The following is an 18,297-nucleotide window of genomic DNA, read 5'->3' on the forward strand; positions in this document are numbered from 1 at the left end:
TATTGGTAAATCAGGAGGGTCTATTAGATGCCCATAATGTTATTATTGGTAAATGTGGAGGGTCTATTAGATGCCCAAAATGGTATTATTGGTAAATCAGGAGGGTCTATCAGATGCCCATAATGTTATTATTGGTAAATCAGGAGGGTCTATCAGATGCCCATAATGTTATTATTGGTAAATGTGGAGGGTCTATTAGATGCCCATAATGTTATTATTGGTAAATGTGGAGGGTCTATTAGATGCCCATAATGTTATTATTGGTAAATCAGGAGGGTCTATTAGATGCCCATAATGTTATTATTGGTAAATCAGGAGGGTCTATTAGATGCAAATAATGTTATTATTGGTAAATCAGGAGGGTCTATTAGATGCAAATAATGTTATTACTGGTAAATCAGGAGGGTCTATTAGATGCAAATAATGTTATTACTGGTAAATCAGGTGGGTCTATTAGATGCCCATAATGTTATTATTGGTAAATGTGGAGAGTCTATCAGATGCCCATAATGTTATTATTGGTAAATGTGGAGGGTCTATTAGATGCCCATAATGTTATGATTGGTAAATCAGGAGGGTCTATTAGATGCCCATAATGTTATTATTGGTAAATCAGGAGGGTCTATCAGATGCCCATAATGTTATTATTAGTAAATCAGGAGGGTCTATTAGATGCCCATAATGTTATTATTGGTAAATCAGGAGGGTCTATCAGATGCCCATAATGTTATTATTGGTAAATGTGGAGGGTCTATCAGATGCCCATAATGTTATTATTGGTAAATCAGGAGGGTCTATCAGATGCCAATAATGTTATTACTGGTAAATCAGGAGGGTCTATTAGATGCCCATAATGTTATTATTGGTAAATCAGGAGGGTCTATCAGATGCAAATAATGTTATTACTGGTAAATGTGGAGGGTCTATCAGATGCCCATAATGTTATTATTGGTAAATCAGGAGGGTCTATTAGATGCCCATAATGCTATTATTGGTAAATCAGGAGGGTCTGTTAGATGCAAATAATGTTATTACTGGTAAATCAGGAGGGTCTATTAGATGCAAATAATGTTATTACTGGTAAATCAGGAGGGTCTATTAGATGCAAATAATGTTATTACTGGTAAATCAGGAGGGTTTATTAGATGCCCATAATATTATTATTGGTAAATGTGGAGGGTCTATCAGATGCCCATAATGTTATTATTGGTAAATGTGGAGGGTCTATTAGATGCCCATAATGTTATGATTGGTAAATCAGGAGGGTCTATTAGATGCCCATAATGTTATGATTGGTAAATGTGGAGGGTCTATCAGATGCCCATAATGTTATTATTAGTAAATCAGGAGGGTCTATTAGATGCCCATAATGTTATTATTGGTAAATCAGGAGGGTCTATCAGATGCAAATAATGTTATTACTGGTAAATGTGGAGGGTCTATCAGATGCCCATAATGTTATTATTGGTAAATCAGGAGGGTCTATTAGATGCCCATAATGCTATTATTGGTAAATCAGGAGGGTCTGTTAGATGCAAATAATGTTATTACTGGTAAATCAGGAGGGTCTATTAGATGCAAATAATGTTATTACTGGTAAATCAGGAGGGTCTATTAGATGCAAATAATGTTATTACTGGTAAATCAGGAGGGTCTATTAGATGCCCATAATATTATTATTGGTAAATGTGGAGGGTCTATCAGATGCCCATAATGTTATTATTGGTAAATGTGGAGGGTCTATTAGATGCCCATAATGTTATGATTGGTAAATCAGGAGGGTCTATTAGATGCCCATAATGTTATGATTGGTAAATGTGGAGGGTCTATCAGATGCCCATAATGTTATTATTAGTAAATCAGGAGGGTCTATTAGATGCCCATAATGTTATTATTGGTAAATCAGGAGGGTCTATCAGATGCCCATAATGTTATTATTGGTAAATGTGGAGGGTCTATCAGATGCCCATAATGTTATTATTGGTAAATGTGGAGGGTCTATTAGATGCCCATAATGTTATTATTGGTAAATGTGGAGGGTCTTTTAGATGCCCATAATGTTATGATTGGTAAATCAGGAGGGTCTATTAGATGCCCATAATGTTATTATTGGTAAATCAGGAGGGTCTATTAGATGCCCATAATGTTATTATTGGTAAATCAGGAGGGTCTATTAGATGCCCATAATGGTATTATTGGTAAATCAGGAGGGTCTATTAGATGCCCATAATGTTATTTTTGGTAAATCAGGAGGGTCTATTAGATGCAAATAATGTTATTACTGGTAAATCAGGAGGGTCTATTAGATGCCCATAATGTTATTATTGGTAAATGTGGAGGGTCTATTAGATGCCCATAATGTTAATATTGGTAAATGTGGAGGGTCTATTAGATGCCCATAATGTTATGATTGGTAAATCAGGAGTGTCTATTAGATGCCCATAATGTTATTATTGGTAAATGTGGAGGGTCTATCAGATGCCCATAATGTTATTATTAGTAAATCAGGAGGGTCTATTAGATGCCCATAATGTTATTATTGGTAAATCAGGAGGGTCTATCAGATGCCCATAATGTTATTATTGGTAAATGTGGAGGGTCTATCAGATGCCCATAATGTTATTATTGGTAAATCAGGAGGGTCTATTAGATGCCCATAATGTTATTATTGGTAAATCAGGAGGGTCTATCAGATGCAAATAATGTTATTACTGGTAAATGTGGAGGGTCTATCAGATGCCCATAATGTTATTATTGGTAAATCAGGAGGGTCTATTAGATGCCCATAATGTTAATATTGGTAAATCAGGAGGGTCTATTAGATGCCCATAATGTTATTATTGGTAAATCAGGAGGGTCTATTAGATGCAAATAATGTTATTATTGGTAAATGTGGAGGGTCTATTAGATGCCCATAATGTTATTATTGGTAAATGTGGAGGGTCTATCAGATGCCCATAATGTTATTATTGGTAAATCAGGAGGGTCTATTAGATGCAAATAATGTTATTATTGGTAAATGTGGAGGGTCTATCAGATGCCCATAATGTTATTATTGGTAAATGTGGATGCCCATAATGTTATTATTGGTAAATCAGGAGAGTCTATTAGATGCAAATAATGTTATTATTGGTAAATCAGGAGGGTCTATTAGATGCCCATAATGGTATTATTGGTAAATCAGGAGGGTCTATTAGATGCAAATAATGTTATTATTGGTAAATCAGGAGGGTCTATTAGATGCCCATAATGGTATTATTGGTAAATCAGGAGGGTCTATTAGACGCCCATAATGTTATTATTGGTAAATCAGGAGGGTCTATTAGATGCAAATAATGTTATTACTGGTAAATCAGGAGGGTCTATTAGATGCCCATAATGTTATTATTGGTAAATGTGGAGGGTCTATCAGATTCCCATAATGTTATTATTGGTAAATCAGGAGGGTCTATTAGATGCCCATAATGTTATTATTGGTAAATGTGGAGGGTCTATCAGATGCCCATAATGGTATTATTGGTAAATCAGGAGGGTCTATTGGATGCAAATAATGTTATTATTGGTAAATCAGGAGGGTCTATTAGATGCAAATAATGTTATTATTGGTAAATCAGGAGGGTCTATTAGATGCCCAAAATGGTATTATTGGTAAATCAGGAGGGTCTATTAGATGCCCATAATGTTATTATTGGTAAATCAGGAGGGTCTATTAGATGCCCATAATGTTATTATTGGTAAATGTGGAGGGTCTATTAGATGCCCATAATGGTATCATTGGTAAATGTGGAGGGTCTATCAGATGCTCATAATGTTATTATTGGTAAATCAGGAGGGTCTATTAGATGCAAATAATGTTATTATTGGTAAATCAGGGGGGTCTATTAGATGCCCATAATGGTATTATTGGTAAATCAGGAGGGTCTATTAGATGCAAATAATGTTATTACTGGTAAATCAGGAGGGTCTATTAGATGCCCATAATGGTATTATTGGTAAATGTGGAGGGTCTATTAGATGCCCATAATGTTATTATTGGTAAATCAGGGGGGTCTATTAGATGCCCATAATGGTATTATTGGTAAATCAGGAGGGTCTATTAGATGCCCATAATGTTATTATTGGTAAATCAGGGGGGTCTATTAGATGCCCATAATGGTATTATTGGTAAATCAGGAGGGTCTATTAGATGCAAATAATGTTATTACTGGTAAATCAGGAGGGTCTATTAGATGCAAATAATGTTATTATTGGTAAATGTGGAGGGTCTATCAGATGCCCATAATGTTATTATTGGTAAATGTGGATGCCCATAATGTTATTATTGGTAAATCAGGAGAGTCTATTAGATGCAAATAATGTTATTATTGGTAAATCAGGAGGGTCTATTAGATGCCCATAATGGTATTATTGGTAAATCAGGAGAGTCTATTAGATGCAAATAATGTTATTATTGGTAAATCAGGAGGGTCTATTAGATGCCCATAATGGTATTATTGGTAAATCAGGAGGATCTATTAGACGCCCATAATGTTATTATTGGTAAATCAGGAGGGTCTATTAGATGCAAATAATGTTATTACTGGTAAATCAGGAGGGTCTATTAGATGCCCATAATGTTATTATTGGTAAATGTGGAGGGTCTATCAGATGCCCATAATGGTATTATTGGTAAATCAGGAGGGTCTATTGGATGCAAATAATGTTATTATTGGTAAATCAGGAGGGTCTATTAGATGCCCAAAATGGTATTATTGGTAAATCAGGAGGGTCTATTAGATGCCCATAATGTTATTATTGGTAAATCAGGAGGGTCTATTAGATGCCCATAATGTTATTATTGGTAAATGTGGAGGGTCTATTAGATGCCCATAATGGTATTATTGGTAAATGTGGAGGGTCTATCAGATGCCCGTAATGTTATTATTGGTAAATCAGGAGGGTCTATTAGATGCAAATAATGTTATTATTGGTAAATCAGGGGGGTCTATTAGATGCCCATAATGGTATTATTGGTAAATCAGGAGGGTCTATTAGATGCAAATAATGTTATTACTGGTAAATCAGGAGGGTCTATTAGATGCCCATAATGGTATTATTGGTAAATGTGGAGGGTCTATTAGATGCCCATAATGTTATTATTGGTAAATCAGGGGGGTCTATTAGATGCCCATAATGGTATTATTGGTAAATCAGGAGGGTCTATTAGATGCCCATAATGGTATTATTGGTAAATCAGGAGGGTCTATTAGATGCCCATAATGGTATTATTGGTAAATCAGGAGGGTCTATTAGATGCCCATAATGGTATTATTGGTAAATCAGGAGGGTCTATTAGATGCAAATAATGTTATTATTGGTAAATCAGGAGGGTCTATTAGATGCCCATAATGTTATTATTGGTAAATGTGGAGGGTCTATCAGATGCCCATAATGGTATTATTGGTAAATCAGGAGGGTCTATTAGATGCCCATAATGTTATTATTGGTAAATCAGGAGAGTCTATTAGATGCCCATAATGTTATTATTGGTAAATCAGGAGGGTCTATTAGATGCCCATAATGTTATTATTGGTAAATCAGGAGAGTCTATTAGATGCCCATAATGTTATTATTGGTAAATCAGGAGGGTCTATTAGATGCCCATAATGTTATTACTGGTAAATCAGGAGGGTCTATTAGATGCCCATAATGGTATCAGTTATTCTGGACTGGTTTCCATCTCTGTCGGTATCCCACCATAACATTTTGGACAATTCTGTTCTTCCAGCTGTGAGAATAATTTGTGTTCTTGCATAACCAAAGTAAGGTCCGTAGAGGCATGGCTGGACGGTTAAATGAACGAGGGTGTAGAAGAGGTGTGGTGGTGGACACCATGAAAGATAAGATAAGGTAAGCGAGGTGTTTATTCGTCCCACAAGGAGAACTTTCAGGTTTATAGCAGCAAAAGTACAAAAGCACACAAGAGCAGAGAAAATGCAAAATCAGGTAATGCAAATCAGGAAGTCCGATGCACTATTAACAGTGTACATGTTGATCAAGCCACAAGGTATCGCACGATTTATTGCACGTTTTTTTGCACAGGATTTTTGGAGCAGGTTATGTTATTGAGTCTGACAGCTGCAGGAAGGAAAGAGCTGCGATACCGCTTCTTCACATACTTTGGATGTATCATCCTGTCACTAATGGAGCTCCTTGGTGCAGGCAGTGTGTGCTGGAGGGGGTGGGAGTCCTTGTCCATCATGGAGGACAGATCGGAAACTACAACATTGTGAGCCAGGACCAGCATCACGATACCAAAATAAGAACAGACCTTTGGCATTGGTACAGTATAATCAACTCTTTGCTTTACATTTGCTCTGCTGCGCTCCGTCCACTCATGACAACAAAGGGGGGGGGGGCATCTGTATGAATCAATGCGCTGCCGCACTGATATGGCCCGCTGAGGGGCGGCAGGGGATGTATGATGTGTACATTGGTGAGTCGATAGAGAAACAGATGAAGAGAGCGCGAGTACGAGCGGCGTGCATGCGGGCATCTGTCAGACGCACGTCCCAGCCTGCTTCTCCTCCGTGTCGGCAGCTGGCGGTCTCTGATCTCTCAGTTGTATGCAAGCAGGGGAGTCATGGATTCAACATAAGAATACAAGTGGACCGCACGAGTGTCACAGCCAGACTGTGTCCTGATGCCGCCGCCCACCCTCCTTCTTTCAGCCGGGCCTTCTCATGCTCAGCCTTTCATCAGCGGCAGCTCTTGGGGACCGGGCCTTGTCTCAATGCACAAAACAGATGGAGGTCTCACAAAAGGCCGGGCTTCTTTGGCAAGCTGGTGTTCTACATGGCTGATTGCACCTAAATGCCAAAAGCAGAATTGATACAGTGACTCCTGGTGGTTTTGTGCAATGAGGTTTGCAGTCGAGATGGAGGGGGCAGAAAAAGGTTTCAGTCATCAATAAATAATCCAAATATGATAATCACCTGCACTATCTAACGACATTTAATAAGTCATCCCCCGTTTATGGCGGCTAATTGGTTCCAGACCCGACCGTGATAAGCCAATTTCCACCAAATTTTGGTAGTTGGAGCATAGAAAACTTGCTTACAACTTTCTAAATACACTTTTTAACATGATTAGAGCCCTCTAGACATGAAATAACACCCCTATAATCACTTTCACACTCAGGCTACGGGATCACTGCAGGGACAAAAATAGACGGCCCCCCCCAGTAGCAAGCTAACTTGTTAGCCTCTCCAGTTTATTTATTCTAAACTTAAGAAGGTGTTTCAAATGGGGTGGGGAAGAAGGTCAATGAAGCCAAAACCTACCACTTCCACACAGAATGAGAGAAGAACCTCGAGTTCAGCCAAACCGCGATATCGGATGAAGGTAAATGCCCTTTGTCTTCTGCGTCCTGATTGGCTGTAGACCAGGGGTGTCAAACTGGTGCCATGGAGGGCCGAGACACTGCAGGTTTTCTTTCCAGCCGGTCACTAAAGCAGGTGATTTTAATGATAAACACCTTCAGTTTGACGGAAGGAGCTCATCAATTAAATCACCTGCTGGAGAAACTGGTTGGAGAGAAAACCTGCAGCGTCTCGGCCCCCCAGGGCACCAGTTTGACACATGTGCTGCAAACCATTATCAATCAATCTCCTTGGTGCCGTCTCCTGTTGTGGTCGTGGCTAGCAAACTAGCTAACCATGTGAGCTGCTTGCTAACTGCCAATAAACAACAGAAGAAACAGAAGAAGCTAACCGTATGATTCTGAACCCCCCACACTGAACCCCCCCACAAAACCCACAATGTGATAACATTTGTGAGATTAACTGTGTTAGCTAGTGAAGAATTACAGAGTCAAGCACTGATGACATCACAGACGGGCAACGGAGCTGATTTCCGCTTCCTGTTTCCATGCATTAGCAAGCTAATAGGCTGCTAACAAGGACGGAAAATGTACACTAACCAAGGCAAAGTTATGGTGTCAATTTTCGACGTTAACCGGAAAACGCGCTACCCGGGGGCGTATGCTAACCGATGTTCCGCTGTACTTTATTTGTTCTCTTTAAATGTAACACGTGATATCATTACTGCACTGTTTGCTTTGGAAACCGTAAATAAATGTCGATGAAGGCGTAAGTGAGGCTCGCAAGTCATTAAAAACACACACGTTGTACAGCAAAGTGTGTGTGTGTGAGAGGCTGTGTATGGAAGAAAGAGGAAAAGCAGTAATATTATTATACTGTATATGATGGACTATAGCTTTACATTTTCTGAGGTAAAAAAACAAAAAACAAGCTGAGCTTCTTATCAGCGGTTGTATTCTTCCCTTCTCTCTTTCCCACCGCCTTCCCATCCCTGTCTGGCCTCCCAGATATGCTAATTGCAATGTAAGAATATCCTGTTAGATAATTAGCATACATTACCCTGCGCTCATCTCCGGATTAATTCTTGCCGTGTATAATCGCATTTGCGCTTTTTTTCCAGCCCAGTGTTATAGGTGAGACGCGGGTAAATACAATTTATACTGATAGTACTACGTCGTGCAGCAGGCATTAGTAGCTCTAAGAAGTCTTTCAGGTCGTTATTGTCTGCCGTGGAGACAATTATCAGGAAGAAACTGGTCCCCATTGGTGGACAGTTTATTACCCAAGTTGCAATCCAACCACTGCAGACAGTCTGGTGTGTAATTCCTGGTGCTTTGCTGGTTTTACATTCTTCTCTATGCTGCTTGGAACAGAGCACAAAACACACACATTTCACCTGAAATGTGACGGGCGACGGGGCTGACTTCCACTTCCTGGTTCCATGAATGAGCGAGCTAGGAGGCCGCGAACAAAACAAAAATACAGTAAGAACAGCTGGACTGCAGTGGATAAATAACACCGCTGGATGGGCGCCACGCTGTATGCTAACTGGAAAATGCACGCAAACTGAGGTGTAATTTTGCAGTACATTTTGTTAGGTATGTTAAAAAGTGTGTTTAGAAGGTGGTAAGCAGGTTTTCTATGCTGTAACTACAAAAATACTCACCTATCAGTGGAACCAAATAAAAGGATAAACCAGGGATGATTATAGTATGTTTGGGATATGGAGTTTTCAAATTAGATCTGTTCCAAAAATAGCATTTTAATAACTAATAAGTATTTAAACCTTTATAGTTTTCTACTACAGTATATATGTACATTTGTATGGAATCCTACTCAATTCTTGATAAAATACTATTTGTACTTTTCTCCTATTAACTTGCTGATGTTTAGCTATGGATAGCCCAGGGAACACATTCATAGCAAAACAAGTTATGTCTTAAATGGCTTGTTATGTCTACTATATTGTGTAATAGGAGTGTATAGTTTACTGTAGGGGTGTTATTTCATGTTTAAAGGGCTCTAATAATGTTAGAAATGTCTTCACAAGGTGATAAACAGGTTTTCCACGTCTTAGATGTTTTATTTTCTCTTACTATGTCTACTATATTGGGTAATAGGAATGTAAAGCTGACTATAGGGGTGTTATTTCATGTCTAGAGGGCTCTAATCATGTTAAAAATTGTATTTACAAAGTTGTAAAAATATTTTCTATGTCTTATTATGTCTACTATATTGGGTAATAAGAGTGTAAAGGTGACTATAGGGGTGTTATTTCATGTCTAGAGGGCTCTAATCATGTCAAAAATTGTATTTACAAGGTCATAAAGAGGTTTTCTGTGCTGTAACTACAAAAACATTCCATTTATAAATAAGGACCCCTACTTTGTGGATGATGGGGTGTGTAAGCAAGTAATTGTGATAAACGAGGGATTACTGAACCCACAAGAATGGTCATTTTGGTTTCCTTTTTTGGGTGTTATCAGTGTAGAAAAGAAATGGCCACAGACGTGTGGTCATTTGGCATTGGAGTCGTATCACGCGCCAACAGGAACCTTCCCCGAATTGATAGCCACTCCTACTTTTATATCTCATTTGAATATATTGAGTGGGCCATCTGTAAGCCATTTATCTACATCCAAAAGCCGTTAGAAGTGCTCTGTCCTCCCCCTGGCCCTGCCTCCAGCCTCATGGGCGCATACATATCAACACGCATATGTTTTAGATCGACTCACACATGCACGCCCGCAAGGAAACACTCACCAGCTAAAACGTCCACACTTTTACATTTCAAGCATTTCTGCGTCCGCGCGTGTCTTCCGCTCATCATTACTCTCATCCACCGACTTTGCAGGCTCTTTTTAATGCGGTGCAACAAAGACCTGCCGAGGCTGTTGCAGACCCGACCTTGCGAACGAACCCCCGCAAGACTGATGGCTACACTTAACAGCGTGCCTCGGCACACCTGGGTGCCGCACCCGGACGCTATATTTCTACTGACAGTTCAACATTTCTGCAAGGAGCTGCAATTTTACAGGCGGAATCAATAAAGCCTCGGCGAGAGAGGAAGGCTTTCAAAGCTGGCGAGTGTTGGAGGGTTCTCATACGTGACCGCGTAGAGGCCCAGAGGGCGGAGAGGGAAGGGCAGACATTTATGTTAATTTGCCAGCATTTATGCTTCATGGCTTGTGTATATTAAATGCACACTTCTGTTTTGTGTGCGATATTAAAATGTCTCCCAACAGTGCCTGAGGCGGAGCCACACGTCTCAATCAGTCCACTTTCGTACTGAAACAAACACACGCTCGTTTGTTGAAATGATTGCTTTGGCTTAAAAGACTAGCGGCGAAGATACAGATAGACGGATGGGTGTACAGTCGTCCCTCACTACTTCACATTTCACTTGAATAAATCATACGTGGTTATTAGTCACAAAAACATTTCACCAGCTTTTGACATAAATGAAGCATTTTGAAGCATAAAAATGACAAAATGAAGTACAATACAGATGTAAGGCATGGAGGAGATGCTGTGATGATCTGTAACACGGGGTTAGGGAACTGAAATCATATATGGCTCTTTGATGCCTCTCACACCTTTCTTAACACTGCCAATTTTCATGAAACGTTCAAATATAAAGCGGCACTTCGACACACGCCATGCTCCATTTGCATCTGAAGATCCAGCAGGGGACAGTCGGACGAAGGCATGCCGAGAGCTCCTGTCCAGAGTGCAAGCCGGTCAGCAGCAGCTCATGGAGCCCACAAGCTGACTGGCCTGCGGCCTGCTTTGCTGCTTCTTTAGCAATAGCGAGGAACGGAAAACCTTTCACAGATGGCGAATTTACCAAAACATTCATGCTCCAATGAACTTTCATATCTTATCATAACTTCTTACAAAGCACACACTGCAGCGTGTGGGTATGGCCGTACGTGTGCATGTGATCTAAAAAACATCAAGACCAAACTACCATCACCTTTAGCGGATGGAAGCCTCAACGCCTGCATGAAGCTTAGCCTCACCACGTATCAGCAAAACCATGCAGCACCAAAGCGTCTGTGTAGGCTCTCAGTCGTACAGGAGTTGTCCATCGAGGAAAAGGCTTCTTGAGACGTCATCTGTACTTCTGTGAAGAAGGTGTCCTTCGGATGAGGAGCGAAACGTCCGACACCTTCTTCACAGAAGTACAGATGACGTCTCAAGAAGCCTTTTCCTCCATGCAGCACCAAAAGTCACATGAGCTCCTTCAATCGCAGCCGCTTGTCAAAGGACACCCCCTTCAGTAAAAGACACTGTAGCCCATTTTGGCTGATCTTTATACAATATTGTACCACATTATAGTGTGCAAATGTTTTAAACACATACAGTGCTATCTTGGTGATTGTTATCTTCGTTCCAAAAGGTCTACGAAACAAAAATACATTTCATGGAGAATAATTAGAGTTTTAAATGCAGAAAACAACGAGGATCCACACCGACAACAACTTCTCAACATCTTCTTTCTTCTGTAACCTCTCTTTGTGTGTTTGCAGAATGAATGTGCCTTGCAGGATACCGTAGTGTTGTGTCAACTAAGATTCGGTATTGCTTGAATAAACAATCAATGGTTTGTTACTCACGATATTGTTTGACAACTAGACAGTGTACGAGAACCGAGGCAGATTTGCTGAAAATTTTCATGGAAAAGCGAATCGCCCAACAACTATGGGGTCCTAAGACCGAGGCGTCACTGTGTTGCATACGCCACAGTTTGGTCCCGGCAACGTCTCTGCATATTGGCACACGTGGGGTCAAAATCTATAATGGCTTTTGAAACATAATGTTTCCATGTACATGGATGTACTGTACACTGTATATGCACGCACTAGCATACATTTCCAAATAAGGCAAAATGAGGGAATATATGAGGAATTCTGGTCTCTCCACCAGAATTCCCAATTTCTGAAACCGTCAGAAAGGTTCTACTTGGCCACAAGTAAGAACATCTGCATCTATTTTTTCCATTAAAGAGATGAATGGAATTAGACAGTCCATTTTTGAAGGTACAGAATGTAAACCTAACATTTTCTCATGTTATGAGAAACACTACAGTACTTTGTTGCTATGCAACCACAAGCATATATGCTATCTTTGTCACAAAATGATATATATTTGATCAACAACATAATGAAGGTACATTTTATTCATTTAAGTACTTTGTTATACATGGTAAAAGTCAAAATGATGCACTGATAGGATGTGCGATGCATACAACTATTCATCGATGATTAATCGATTATGCAATTAATCAACAACTACACTATGTTTTTTTTGATGTAAAAATGTAAATGTCATCTGATTAGCATCTTAGATGTGAATATTTGTTCATGTCCATCGTCGTGTATGAAAGCAGGGCTATTATGTTTGTGTTTTAGGTCAAAGTAGAAAAGCACTCAGAGGGCACAGACCTCCGCCAAGCGTCATAGTCCCCCCATATTGTGAGTTACAGAATAAATATTAGTCCTACCTTTATTGGATCTACATATTTATATTCCTTGACCATGAAGACATAGCATTAGTAATTGGATTCATAATGATATCAATATTAGTTCAGTAGTTATTCACAAAAATGATCCAGATAATGGAATCACTCCAGATGCTACGATCCAGAATGATTCTATTATCTGGATCAGTCTTTGATATTTTGTACAACCTGTTGGAAACTTCTCTTGCTCTGACTATTTTGGGGGAGTTACATGCACAAATGCCGAAAATGCTCCTATCACAGTGTTAAAGAATCCTTTAAAAAGAATCCTGGGTCCAGAGGGTGAGCTGGATCACCCCCAAAATATAATCAGTTCCTCCATGGCCCATTTCCCACAATTCCTGAAAATTGCATCCAAATCCATTTAGAACTTTTCAAGTTATTTTGAACACCAACAAGCAAACAAACAGATAAACGTCGGCAAACACAAAACCTCCGTGCTTGTGCTTGGTGGAGGTAACAAGATATTCACACACATCAGCTTGACTTTGGAAAACACTGATGGACGTTGTTTCCTGATATGTTGCGTACCAAACCACTAACGCTTTGTGTTGGCTTCATATTGATTTGCTGCGTCTAGGCCGTCACCCACGACGCCATTCATCCACACAACAAGCTTCAGATGAATCAACTAAGAAAAGAATCGCAAAGATATGCAGAATCTGAGACCGTGTGGAATAAAACGTGTTTGTAATGACAGACAGATGAGCCTTGTGAATGTCATCTGCATCCTCACCCGCTGCGCTGAGAGTGTTGTGTCCTTAGGGAAGTGGGTGGTGAGCGTGGAGGGAACGCACAGAGGGAAGTGCTAATGGAGCAGCTGATCACACCCTGAACGTCTGCCGGGCCCAACGCTCCGTGACTCTTGACTAAGACATATGCTCGTGACAAAACACGTCTGTGGCTGCCGCTCTGACACCCCCGCTGCTCTTTATTCAAGACGCCCTATAGTCCTCTGCAGGCTCCGCAAGGAAACGCCCAAATTAGAGCTGCACCATACAGTCGTATGCAAAAGTTTGGGCACCCCTGACAATTTCCATCCAATCATTGGCGGTTTGTTACTACAATTTCATTTGAACATATCGAGTAAGTGATGGACAGAGTAGTATTTCAGGAGTCAGATGAGGTTTACTGGACAAACACAAGATGTGAAATATGCATCAAATCCAATTTAGACAAGCGCAAGCCAGAAAAATGGATATTAATATTCAGTAGAGCTTCCCTTTGTAAAAATAACAGCTTCCAGAGGCTTCCTATAGCCTCTAAACATTGAACAAAGCACATTTGATGTTGTAGTTCTTTGGACGTGGTCTGCGGGTCGTCTTTGTCTGATGTTTTTCCTGGCCTACCACTTCTGGCCCAACAATAGCTCTTCCATTTCCTCGTGATGTTCCTCACAGTTGAACGTGAAATCTCTGGGATACAGTAGCTTTTGCGGCCTTCCCGTAAACCGTGATGTTGAACAACGGCCATTTTCAGGTCAAATGACAGCTGTTTTGAGGCCAGCATGTAGCCCGTCTTTGACAGGAAACGCAAAGAGAAACCCAAGGCTTAATGAGCTCACCAAAGCCAATTTGCGGTCCAAATAACCAGTGCCAGGTAGATAGAGGTATTCGAATCAACAACATTTCTGCACCTGTCTAGTTTTGTTTTGATGCATATTGCACATCTTGTGTTAATCCAATAAACCTCATTCCACTTTCACGTCACTAGTTATGTGGTTTAGCTAAACGAATAGTTCATAGCTCCAGAAACCCAATGTTTTATTCATGAAAACGATGGAAATGATCACGGGTGCCCAAACGGGTGCATGCAACTGTAATTATCGAACCGATAGGAAATTATGACGTCAGACCGATAAATCCGATAACCGATCATTTAAAAAACGCTCCAACCAGGCGAGTCATACTGTGCGGGTGAGCATATCAAGCGCTACTTTTTTCTCCTGCCTGTGACGTTAACGGCCTGTCGTAAGTTCCCCTGAGTTCACTCGTAAAAAATCATCCACTGTTTCGGAGACATTTTGCGTGGTAGTGGTACCAAATGCTCCACAATGAGGGGAAAAAAACATCAAGCACACAAAAAACTCATCAGCCACCTGAAACGCCAGCGCTGTGGCATTTGCCAAAGACCTTCGTGGCGTGACACCGGCTGCTCGGAGCGTGTGTCCGAATGCGGTGCACCTTGCTGGGCCACAGCAGGTGTCTCCCTCCGCTCTGTACTCTGGCTCTCCTGATAGCAGTGATGTGCTAGTAGTAACGTCATCATATTTGATGAGGACAAATCAACACATCCTAATTTGTTCTAGTCCTTCTTAAATCCAGGTTTGCACAAACCACACTGAAATCCAAATTTAAAAAGTCGATATAAAAACGTTATCAGTTATCAGTTTTATTGGTCTTGAGAAGCAGGAAGCTATCGTATGGGTTTAAAAAAAAACCGCTGTATCTCTACTCCGAATGTAATTTGTGCAACATCTAGAAGTGTACGGGCAGAAAAAAGAACGTTTCCAGTAGAATGTTAATTTGTGGTATGTGAAAGATTGCTATGCAAACTGTTTGTTCAAAGCGCTTCATCAACACAGATGCTACATTTGCATCGTCAATAAAGCTATTTGCAGGCTGTCACATTCCACTTGCTCCATCCCACAAGGGCTGAGCACAGATCACACAGCTGGGACAGCAGAATGAGCCAGAATCATTGATTCTTCACTCGTGACCTCAGATAACGTGGCCGGACCTGCGATCAGCTCTCATCGGTGCCTCGCTGCGCCGCATGGTTTGTGAATGTGCGGCGTGCTCCTCCATCAGGAGCGGTCAGAGATCAGCACGGCCCGCTCCCTGAGGGGGAGGGAGTCTCTACAATTGCCATGTCAGGTTTGATTCACTCACCGCTCGCTGCCTCTTCTGTTCAAGGATGAAGGACGTGATCCAGCAAAAGCTGAGAGTCCTGCTTTTTCCATCCATGATGCATGTGGTCATCGCCGCTGCGGGTAACAGAAGAGATACATCTCTCTGCTGAACAAAGATTTCAGGGCAAAATCAATTTTACCTTCACTTTGTGTTGGCACAATGACTGCCATGTGGGCCTTATCCTCTTAGCCGGGATGAGCTGAGCAATCATTGAATATCGTCATTGCAGCCTCGCTGAAGACTTGGGCCTGGAGATACGTGTATGTGTTATATATCGATTATTTTCACCTCCTGTTTGGAGACAAAAGCAAATGACTTCCTGTCGCCCCTCTCAGGAAATGTTTATCACCTGCAACTGTACTGTACATACAAACATTAAGTATTTCAACCTTTAAAGCTCTTGACTATTATTGTAAATACATTTACGTAAAATTGGATTTGATCAAGAAAGAATGTTCAGACATGTTGCTGAGAAATGATGGGAAATTGTCATTACACTATTTTCTGGACCATAAGCACTTTTTTCATAGTGTGGCTGATCCTGCGACTTATATATATATATATATATGTATATGAATATAAATGAATATATATGAATAAATGATGGTTGGTTGGTGGAAGACTACGGTCTATTAGGAGTCAAAACAAGGAAATACAAGTGATATGTAGTATTGTGGTCACTAGGTGGCAGTAATGACACAAAACATTGAGACATTAGTAGGCCTGTCACATAAAAATTTTTGCTGGTTGATAATTCTGCTCCAAATGATCATCAATAATCGATATTATTAACAATGTTTGACTGTCTGTGAGCGCGCACCATTTTGCGCTATTTTGTCAATATTTTGCAGACCAAACGCCTCAGTAAGCGTTGGCTTTTGGGGAGGCTCTGCTGCACCTGCAGCGGTAGTTTTTTTTTTCCGAGTTGGGAACGCTGAAAAGGATGGTTGTGTTCCAGGTGTGCATACGAGTTGGTCGTGTTCCCCTCCTTCCTTGTCACTACTTTCAAACAAACGCGACATATCAGTTCGTCGGTGTTCGTGCTCTTTCCACACTGGGCTGTTGCGTTCGTCTTAGAAACCGTGGCTTCTGTGCCTTCATTCATGTTAGCGTAGGCTTTCTCACGAGGCTAATTTGCTGCTAGCACTACGTATCCACTCACTAGTAGCCCCGCCTCCACAAAGAGGCTGAACGAGATTAGGATTACTGTTTTTTCTGGACTATAAATTGCACTTTTTTCATCGTTTGGATGGTCCTGCGACATATATAAAAGTATACAGGTATACAGAATTGGTGCTGCCTTTGAGTTAAAGTGTTGGTTGTTTTTTTGGTGACATCTAGTGGCTGCAATAATTCATTGTGTGGGCTTGTGACGCAGTTAGGCACACAAACTGATGATGCAGAGCATATCGGACACTTTTTGTAACAGAATAACTGGTGACTGTGTGCCTGTAAGTAATGTGCAAGTATAATGATGTGATTGAGAAATGTGCTGTTTTCGACGGCAGTGTTGCTTCATTGGCAGTACAAGGATGACACCAGAGCGATCCGATTGGACACTTTGTAAGCGCTTTGAGAGGATGCCTTGGTATCATTGCCATATCCATAACACTGACGCATGAGCCCTACCGCTTCAACACTAAAATAACCAGAAATTGTTGATTTCAAGACGAGCGTTCACTGGCTTTTGCTCAACGGAGACAATGTCTGCCGTCTTTGTTGACAAATACCGCAAGCGAAATCTAAATAGTCTTTTGTTGCCGTCATTGAAAATGGTCTGGCTCCAGCGTTAATCCATGGATCAGTACAGTATGATCCTCTGACGCGTCATGCAGAACAGAAAGATCAGCCGGCGCATTCTTCATGTAAATCACGTCTTTGTTTGAAAGCGTTCGATAATGATGGTATTAAACGCCAGCACGCCACAGCCTGCTAAAGCAAATACATTGTGAGAGAGGCTGTCAGATCACACCGGGCTTTGCATCGGACAGGTTTCAGCCCCAGTACCATCACTATTCTGATTGCTAGCTACTGTGGGATGTGTAAATAATGGACCAGGATGATAAATGGAGAGCGTGTGTGCCACAGCTGAACAACCTTTGATGGGAAAATCCTACATTTCATTCAATTCCCTTGTTCAATTATGTGGAAAATTAATAATTTGATTGATAAATTGTGGTTTTAATGTTTTTTTAATCTGTTTCAGACTGTTCTGAACTTCTGTTTCGATTCCAGTGTTGTATGAAGCAGAATAATGCTGCTTGGAGATGCTGCCAAAGCGTAGACGGTAGGGATGTAATAACTCGTATGTGTAATAAGTTCCTGGACTATACGTCACGCTTGTATCATAGCGTGGCTGGGCCTGCGACCTACAGTCAGCTACGACTTATACAGTCATCCCTCGCTTATGGCACTTAATTGGTTCCAGACCCGCCCGCCATAAGTGTATTTCCACAAAGTTGGATTCGATATTACTAAATGGAATACGTTCGTAGTTAGA

At 40.8% G+C, this 18,297-nt stretch overlaps 1 protein-coding gene across 1 annotated transcript in view; it reads right to left on the minus strand.

The window, feature by feature from the left end:
* LOC129169095 (LIM/homeobox protein Lhx1-like) overlaps positions 1–15,967 on the minus strand; it is a 32,980-nt gene extending 17,013 nt beyond the window's left edge. The window contains exons 1-2 of the mRNA XM_054755132.1: positions 15,937–15,967; positions 15,777–15,871 (exon numbers count right to left, since the gene is read on the minus strand). Coding sequence (XP_054611107.1) covers positions 15,777–15,847 — 71 coding nt within the window. The 5' untranslated portion in view covers positions 15,848–15,871; positions 15,937–15,967. The remainder of the gene's footprint in view (positions 1–15,776; positions 15,872–15,936) is intronic.
* Between the last annotated feature and the right edge of the window lie 2,330 nt (positions 15,968–18,297).

The sequence above is a fragment of the Dunckerocampus dactyliophorus genome, chromosome 16 (genome assembly GCF_027744805.1).
Source record: "Dunckerocampus dactyliophorus isolate RoL2022-P2 chromosome 16, RoL_Ddac_1.1, whole genome shotgun sequence".
In the NCBI taxonomy this organism is placed as follows: Eukaryota; Metazoa; Chordata; class Actinopteri; order Syngnathiformes; family Syngnathidae; genus Dunckerocampus; species Dunckerocampus dactyliophorus.